Below are 9,665 nucleotides of genomic sequence, written 5' to 3'. Positions count from 1 at the left end.
AGTTACATATATATGTACTATATATATATGTGTGTGTGTGTATATATATGTAGATATAGATATATATGTATTGAGATGGAAAAATATAGAAAGCAGAGGCAATATCTGTATTATAAAGTTCCCAATGTACTTTCCTATTTGAACAAATTCAGCATTAATGTCAGTGTATCTCTTTTGGGGAATGGTTTTAACAAGGTGCATAAATCATTTAAGAGAGTATTGTTTTAAGTTAAACTATTCAAATAAATAATAATGTTGAATGATAAGACATCAAAAGTTTACATTGTATAACTAATAGAAATAACTAATTATTAGTACTGATTTAAGATACAGTCCCTAAATTATAATGGGGCTTTCTATTGATTGCTTTAAACCAAATCTTTCTCATAACTAAATCAATTCGGCATTTTAAAAGCTACTTTGCCAGGTGTGAGGTGATTCTCTGTGTGAGACGTCCCTACCGGGTTCCTTCCCTTCCCCTCTGGGTTCCACGGGAAATTTGTTGACAATGTTAATTCCTCTTAGTACCACAACATAATTAATACTCTAATTAACAGTATAATGGACTATTACATGACAAAGGCAAAGACTATCCATTAATATTAGCCCATCGACATAGAAATTATTTGGCTTCTAGGGTCTATTATCTTTTAAAATACATGCGCCAACCAACACAAACTAATCAACGTGTCATGTCTAAGACATATTTTCGAAGGACAGCAAGAAAACAGTCTCCCGTCATTTCCCAGGGAGGGAGACTGGGGTCAGACCGGAGATCTGGGGACTCCCCTGGCTAGACCTTCTAATTACTAATGACCGTGGGCTGCTGCGTGCATCCACGTGGCCGCTTCCTGAATGCAAGTGTCTGTTGCATTTCCCTGTGTGTGGGAGCCAGAAACCTTGTTTCTTTCCTTCACGATTCTTCAGATACAAATTGAACCAAGGAGAGGCCCCGAGGCGCCCTTCAGTACCTGATCTCATTTAGCGTTCAAGTTCCTGGGGAATGAACTTGAGCTTGTTGCTCTCCTGGCATGAGAGCTCCTTTCGCATGTGGAGGGAGTGTCCATTTCCTGCAAGAGGAGACAAAATGTGTTGTCAAAAGAGAAGAACGTCACTATTTAAAATGTTAGGCACAGATGCCCTGGTACACTTCTTATTACGAGGTGATATCTTACGAAGTTCTCACCCTCCCTCCACCGCCACCCCATCTTGAAGTTTAAAGGCTGTGCTTGCTCTGACAATAACATGATGTAACTTCCAGTGCTAGGCTTAAAGTGCCACCACATTTCTGCCCTTTTCCCTAGAAAACTCAGTCTCAGAGCCGATAGCCGCTGCTCTGGAACAACGCCAGGACAACGGGGAGAGGCCACTTGGGGTCATGTGCTCGCCAGTCCCAATGGAGTATCCAATGAGCCATCCTTCACGAATCAGAGAATTCTCACCATGGAAAAATATGGAGGCACTTCCCTTAACTCAGGAGCAGGGCCCACAGCAAACCCCATACACAGTTGTTGGCTGTTCTAGGAAATGCAGGCACACTCTATTGGTCGGACTGCTTTGTTCAATATCTTAAAAGTCGTTACACAGGTTGGACTTTCTGTAGTCATTGCAGGGCAAACAGGAGGACAGTGATAAAAGGCAACTGGCATCACCAATTTCGTGTGCACCCTATTCTTTAAGTCATGGAGCCCTTTTCTTCAACATGTACGTCCCAAACTCCCCATTTTAACTCTGGATTGTGATCACATAAGGCATAGAAGAACAAGACAACTTCTCTGGAGTCAAAGAAAAATTTGAAGACTAATATGAAATTTTAATTGAGGAAGGTACCAGCATGTACAAAAGCTATCTTTTGACATGCAAATTTCAGGAAATTTTTTTTCCAAAAAACAAAATAATGAAACCTTGGTTTCCTATCTGCTAGAGTGAGGACATTCAGCTCGGGCTTGGGGCCCAAAGACCTTCCCAAGAACTGGTAGGTTTCCGTTTCCACCACTACCCGCGCTTTTAAAATACACTAAACACAATGCCTGAGCAGGCGCTGTCTTTGCCACACTATTCCTATGACTCCGAGGGGACCCGCTTTATAGTGTGCGTTGCTGTTGCTCTAGGACAGTGATGGCGAACCTATGACACGCGTGTCAGCACTGACACGTGTAGCCATTTCTGATGACACGCGGCCACTGAGGTTTATTAAACACAATTATATATAACAATTATACATTTATGTTATTTAAACTATAAATATCGCGAAATAATGTTTTTTCCTCAAAGTGACACACTACCCGAGTTATGCTCAGTTTTTTGGCGAAGTTTGACACACCAAGCTCAAAAGGTTGCCCATCGCTGCCTAGGAAAACATTTTGTGACTGATTCGCAGTGAGAGATAATACAGCCCAGTAGGAAAGAGGTCTGGATGCAGACTGCATTCAAAGCTTGGCTCTCAGTTCCAGCTGTGTGACCTGGGGCAGATCACTGACCCTCTCTGTGCCTCCCCTTCTCCTCCGTGAAGTGAATACAAGAATGAATGGATGGTAACAGTGTTTAGCTGTCTCTGGTGAGATTGATAGATAAAGAGACAATAACCGTAGAAAACCCAGAAGCGTTGCCTTTTTACACTAAAGTTCTGAGGACAGCACCGGAGGACACTGCCCTGCGAGCGCGTGCTTCTGCCCTTGGCCTGCGGTGCTGTGTGCATCTCTGTGGCTGTGGGGACCAGAGCTGGTCCTGCTTCCCCAGGTTGTCTAGTGAAGATGCCCAGAGCGCAGGCACCTCCCACTGGCCATCTGGGTCTGCAGCGCCAGCTCCGCCCCACGTGGGGTATAAGCCCCGCCCCCTGCAGGCCGGGCGGGGGCGGGGCGCGCGCTCCTTTCCCAGCGGACCCTGCACCTGCGCGGTGCTGCGCTCAGGCCCAATTCGCGTTCCTGGGGCGACTGGAGCGGGCGGCGGCGCGCGGAGGGAGGGCGGGGCCGCGCACCCCGGGGGCGAGGCTGGGGCCTGGAGACGCGGGCGCGGGGGCGACGGTGACGGGGCAGGGGCGGCGCGGAGGAGGCCCTGGTGGCCACGGTGCTGCGCCGGCGACAGCCGCCCGTGCTCAGCCATGAGTTCCTGCTGCAGAACCACGCGGACCTGGCGGCGTGCGTGGGCATCTTCTTCGTGCTCGGGCTGCTGTTCGAGCGCACGGCCGAGGCGTCCTTCGTGTTCCTGACGCTGCAGCACGGCGTCCCCGCCGCCGCTCCCGCCTCCGGGGCGCCCCCGCCCCGCGCGCGCGACCTGGCCACCCTGTCCTTCTACGCGCTGGTGGCCGTCCTCGTGCACGCCCTGCTGCGGGAGTACCTGCTGGGCCGCGTGGCGCGCCGCCTGCAGCGGCCGCGCGCGCGCCAGGGCCGCTTCCACGAGGCGGGCCAGCTGGGCGCCTTCGAGCTGGTGTCCTGCGTGTGGGCGCGGCCGTGCTGCGCGCCGAGGGCTGCCTGGCTGAGCCCGCCCGCCACCATGACCTTCGGCACCAAGCCCTTCTATGTGGCGCAGCTGGCCTACTGGTGCCATGCGCTGCCCGAGCTCTACTTCCAGCGCACGCGGCCGCGGGACCTGCCGCGCCGGCTGGTGCACATCAGCCTGCACCTGTTCCATGTCGCGGGCGCCTACCTGCTCTACCTGCACCACCTGGGGCTGCTGCTGCTCACCCTGCACTATGCCGCGGAGCTGCTGGCGCACGCGCGCGACCTCGTGCACCTGGGCGACGCCGGGCCCCCGCGCGGCGGGTCGCCCTGGGCGGCGGCCTTCACCCTGGGCCGCCTGGGAACCCTCGTGGTGTCCGTGCTCACTGTGGGTCTCCACCTGGCGGGGGGCCAGGCGCGCACCCAGGACGCAGCCCTGGGCAACGTGAACGTGCTGGCGGCCAAGATCGCCCTCCTGCTGTCCAGCTGCACCATCCAGGCCTGTGTCACCTGGGACCTGCTCCGCAAGCAGCTGCAGCTCTGGTTGGAGGGCGACGCCTCCCTGCAGGTGCCCGCAGCCAAGAGGAGGCGCCCAAGGGCAGGGTGTCCAGAAAAGGAGCAGAAAACGGCGTCGTCGCGCCTAGCAGACTGCACACCCCCCAACAGAGGAAGGACAGGTCTCCCTAAGAAGGACCCCCAGGGTGGTCCTTGCCCCTGCGGACGTCCGCCTTCTGCTCTCCTGTCCGCGCCACAGATGTTTCTGTCCGCAGCAGTAGTTTGTGCTGCCTTTGGTTTTTGCGGACACTGTGATGTGCTATTTTTAAAAAGGCCGTTGAGGAGAGAATGATTATTATGAGTGAGAAAAAAATGATTTACATGAAGCTACTCATCAAAATAGTAGCATCGCCACCATACATATTTTTTAAATCTGTGGACATTTTCCTAGTGATACGTGCAGATAAAATTCTGCAAGTCAGTGACACCATTCATAACAGCACGATGGTCTGCTCCCGCAAGGTCCTGTTTCTAATACAGAAATATTAGAAAGGTGGAGGTCATTTTCAATAACAGTATTCTCAATTCTTAGAATTTTCTTTTTACGAATTTACAACTGGAGAAAGTATTTATAAAACCAAATAAATGATGTGTTTTATAGATAGTGGTGGTTAGTGTTACATTGCCATGCACATAAACAATGCCAATGGGTAACATCTGTGTAGGTTTGTTGCCATATAGTGAATCGAAAAATACTGAATTACTATAAAAGTCTATGGAGGAAGTGAAATCATTCTTTGTCCATTTTAAACACTTGTAAAGAGGAAATTAGAAAATTAAATATTGAACTGTCAAAAGGAAACGGACTTAATTTTTCTAATGCTTATTAAAAATTCATAATGAGGCTTTTAAGTTTAGTTTTCATAGCATCTAAAATATTGTTTAATGTAAATCATTTATAAAAATAATACTTGACATATCTGTAAAAAGAATGTCAGCTAATTACATGTGGGAAGCGTGTAATGCACTAACCTTAAGTAAATTGAAAGTCAGTTGTCTGAATAATCTTATGAAAGGCACTTTAGGAAAAATGTTTATAATTAAAGCTTGGCGTCCATCTTAACTGACAAATCTCTTTATACTATAGAGAGATATATTCGCTTCTTTACAGAAACCAATAGAAATAGTGGGCTGTGGTGGGTATTTTTTATATTCATCTCCTCTCAATATTAATTTTGATTTCATTTCCATAGGTCTCGATACTTTTCTTAAGAGACACTTTTATTTTTATTATTATTATTTTAAAATACATTTTTATTGACTTTTTTACAGAGAGGAAGGGAGAGGGATGAAGAGTTAGAAATATCGATGAGAGAAAAACACCGATCAGCTGCCTCCTAGCAGACTGGGGGGTGTCCAGTCTGCTAGGCGCTGCCCGAGCTCTACTTCCAGCACACGCGGCCGCTACTGTGGATCGAGCCTGCAACCCCGGCATGTGCCCTTGATGGGAATCGAACCTGGGATCCTTCAGTCCATAGAAATGGACTATTAAAATGGCCACATTCTATCCACTGAGCCAAACCAGCTAGAGCAGTAGACAATTTTTTAAAACTATTCTGTTGGTAAGGTCATATCAGCAGGTCCTTGAATAACATTTCATTCAAGGTCATTTCCTTACATCATTAATGAGACAAAAACCACCAACACCTGGCTTCCCGGCTGGGGCCACTGTCAGTGTGGAGTTTGCAGGTCCTCCCACGTCCACGTGGGTTTCCTCCCGGGAGGGGGTGTCCTCCACGTCCCACGGGTGTGCAGAGGTCACTGGCTGTCCACAATGTCCCCCTCTGTTGGGCGGGTGGGTGGCTGCGAGGGGCCCTGGATGGAAGGGCAGCCGGTCCAGCGTGGGTCCCGCCTGCGCCCTGAGCCACTGGGTGCAGTTTATTTCTGTGTTTAATGCTGGACATGTGTGGGTCTGTATGTAGAATAAGCAAGTCAAACTCAATGGCTACCACGGGCCAAATAAACAAGGTGTAAGTGTATGTGGCCACAAAAAAACAAAAGCTTCCATTTTCATAGAAACGTAGGTTTATTTCGATAGAGACATGATGAATACAAAGGGCTGAAATAAATGTGTCATTGTTACCATAAAAAATAGAACATTTTAATAAAAATTAATATTTTTGTGTGAACATTAACTTACAGACACTGAATAACTGCACAAATTAATAAGCGTAATGCCAATAAACCAATTCTTGTTCTCTGAAAGCGAAATATTTCCTGTTGCATACACCAAACAAGTCAGTCCAAGAGGCCATCAGCTGCTAAAATATTCGCTGCTGGTATTAGTGGAGAGAAATGGTGCGCCTGCACCTAAGGCGTGTAAGGGAAACGAATGCAACACAGTTATAGTCATCAGGCATTAGCGAACGTTGCAGTTCATTATTAACTAGAGGCTCGGTGCACGAAATTCATGCACGGGGGTGTGTGTCCCTCAGCCCAGCCTGCACCCTCTCCAATCTGGGACCCTTCAAGAGATGTCTGACTGCCCATTTAGACCCGATCCTACTGGGATCGGGCCTAAACGGGCAGTCGGACATCCCTCTCACAATTCAGGACTGCTGGCTCCCAACTGCTCGCCTGCCTTCCTGATTGCCCCTAACCGCTTCTGCCTGCCAGCCTGATCACCCCTAACCACTCCCCTGCCAGCCTGTTTGCCCCTAACTGCCCTCCCCTGCAGGCCTGGTCCCCCCAACTGCTCTCCCCTGCAGGCCTGGGTACCCCCCAACTTCCCTCCTCTGCCAGCCTGATCACCCCTAACCACTCCCCTGCCAGCCTGATTGATGCCTAACTGCTCCCCTGTCAGCCTGATTGCCCCTAACTGCCCTCCCCTGCAGGCCTGGTCCCCCTAACTGCTCTCCCCTGCAGGCCTGGGTACCCCCCAACTTCCCTCCTCTGCCAGCCTGGTCACCCCTAACTGCCCTCCCTTGCAGGCTTGATCACTCCCAACTGCCCTCCCCTGCTGGCCATCTTGTGGTGGCCATCTTGTGTCCACATGGGGTCAGCCATGTTTGACCACATGGGGGCAGCCATCTTGTATGTTGGCGTGATGGTCTATTTGCATATTGCTCTTTTATTAGATAGGATTATGTATAACAGGATATTGTAAAAATTAAGGTACAAAATTTTTATTAAAACTTGTCTTACATACCGTTACATTGGCTGGGCTGCAAAAATATTCGTTGTGGGCCACATGTGGCCTGCAGGCCATGAGTTTAACATGCTTGATAGAAGTTTGGTGATGTTTTGTGATGAGACATACGCTGTGGGAACTGAGCTCTAGCTTCCATCCAGTAGCCTCCAGTGGAATGAGTTTCCTTATAGAGGGGTGGGCATGAGTAGGTTTGCAGTTGTGAGTACATGGAACACAGGGTCTATTCTGGTATTATTATTTATAATTATTGTATCATTTTCCATACAAACAATGTAAACCTACTCTTGCCCACCCCAGGCATCTGCTCGCTCACAGCCGCCGTTTGCCGGAACGTGTCGGCACATTAAGTGAGGATTTACTGTGTTTTCTGCTCTATTTCTTGGCACCGTGTCTCTCTGTGTCTTTGGTGGCTTTCCTGTGGTTTGTTGCAGCTACAGGGACTTTTTCAGGAACGGGGCCGCTGAACCGCAGAGGAGCCAGCCTGGCCAGCTCTCCTTTCTGTTCTGTGTTTGGGGGCACAGGACCGAACGGGGTGCTTCATTTCTGGCTGTGGAATCCGTCTCCTGCACTTGCCGCTTTCCTCAGCCTCCTGGAGCCGTGGTGCTGGGGGACGTGGCTTCCACCCCCTGCAGCGCCATCACAACAAGGTGGCCCCTCTCCAGGGAGAGAGCCGTCTTCTTAGGTGGAGCCCCCTCCTGCGGCAGGCTTCACGTCCATTGTGTACCCTAACTGGCAAACACGTGCAGGCCTGACTCAACCTGGCAGGCGATTGCAAGAACATCAGGGTCTCAGGTGATGCCGGTGCAGGGTTCCACGGGGCGGGATGTGACGCCTGAGTAGCGCCCTGATTGGCTTCCTGGGATTCTCTTGGCTCCACCCCCGAGAGGTCGACCTTCCAACCTGGCAGCAGGTGACATGGCTGCTCTGGGCTTCGTGCCTGCATGTCCCCTACGTGGTGGAGAGGAGGAGAGACCCCATTTCTGGAGTGCCCCGAGCTCCGAGGTCAGCTGCACAGAACTCACTTGAGAAGAGGTGTCCTGGGTTGGGTAGGTTGTGTGCTTCCCTTGTGGAAAAAGCAAAGTCCTCCCCCCCAACCCCCGCCTGCTTTTGTGAAAGACTGGGCCCCGAGAGGTAGCAACATGATTGCGGGAACGGGGGGAAGGGTGCTAGGGACATGTCAACTGTTTATGAAAGCCCCATAAATGTTCCCACAAAATAAATACTTGCCGCATAGATGACGAAGCGAGGCTGCGGATGACATTCATGTGAGGCGAACTGTTTAAAATTGCATCCTGAAACACTGATGCTGTAATAATACTTAGCGAGGTTTCCATCAAAACGAACCACCTAGAGACAAAACGTACATTATGGTTATTCTGGGTACGATTCCATCCGGGCTAGTGAGCCCCAAGGAGCCCAGTTAACTGACTCCTCTCCTGTTGTTGCAAACGCAATGAAGACCTGTCTGATACTTGAATTGGAAGGTTCCGCTCTGACTTATTGGCATTGATGCTCTCCAAACTATTCCTTAAACAAGCCTACAGGACGCCCTGGCCGGGATCTTCCCCTTCCCCGGCGGGTCGTCCTGATACATCGAGGTTGCGGGTTGAAGCCCAGGACGGAGCACATACAGGAAGCGATGAATAAGCAAGTATGAATGCATAAATACCTGGAACAACAAATGGATGTTCCTCTCCCCCACACACCTTTCTCTCTCCCTTTCCCTCTAAAATCAATAAATAATTTAAAAATTAATTATTAGGGACAGACTTATTAGGATAGACTCAGGTGAATTTCCTTTTAATGCCGGTGTTGACATGAAAGTACCCCATTTCTCTTAACTAATGGTAGAAATGTGTTCCTCTGCCTGCACGTCTTGTCAGAGAGAAGCAAGTCGCAGGCCTTAGTATTTTGCTAGTGCTCAGCCCCAGCCCCATTCTGCCGGACATTTCAGTAGGAAATCAGCGGCCTGGCCAGTGCCGGCGAGGATGCGGAGAAAAAGGAACCCTCGTGCACTGCTGGTGGGGATGCAGCCTGGTGCAGCCACTGTGGAGAACAGTATGGAGTTTCCTCAAAAAACGTGGAACTGCCATTTGACACAGTGATCCCACTTCTAGGAATATGTCCTAAGAAAGCTGAAACATCAATCAGAAAGAATGCATGCACTCCTGTGTTCATAGCAGCACAATTCACCATAGCTAAGATTTGGAAACAATCCAAGTGCCCATCAGAAGATGAGTGGATTAAAAAACTGTGGTACAGCTACACAAAGGAATGCTGTGCAGCTGTAGAAAAGAAGAATCTCTTACCCTTTGGGACAGCATGGAGGGACCTGGAGAGTACTGTGCTCAGTGAAATAAGCCAGTCAGAGAAAGACAAGTGTCACATGATAGCACTCATATGTGGAATCTAAGTAACAAAATAAACAAAATAGATCTATTTTTGATTAACAAAATAGATCCAGAGACATAGAAGCATGGAACAGACTGAGGAATCTCAGAGGGAAGGCGGGGGTGGGTGGG

General features: G+C 49.5%; 1 protein-coding gene across 1 annotated transcript; it reads left to right on the top strand.

Moving 5' to 3' along the window:
- Nucleotides 1–2,026: 2,026 nt before the first annotated feature.
- TRAM1L1 (translocation associated membrane protein 1 like 1) lies at nt 2,027–4,124 on the top strand (the record flags this gene model as incomplete). The annotated part of the gene is given in 3 exon segments (XM_079772686.1): nt 2,027–2,091; nt 3,036–4,027; nt 4,030–4,124. Coding segments are annotated over 3 exon segments (1,152 nt in total).
- Nucleotides 4,125–9,665: the final 5,541 nt, after the last annotated feature.

This window comes from Cnephaeus nilssonii (assembly GCF_951640355.1).
Source record: "Cnephaeus nilssonii genome assembly, chromosome: 5".
Classification (NCBI taxonomy): domain Eukaryota; kingdom Metazoa; phylum Chordata; class Mammalia; order Chiroptera; family Vespertilionidae; genus Cnephaeus; species Cnephaeus nilssonii.
This window is presented reverse-complemented; position numbering and strand designations above follow the sequence as displayed.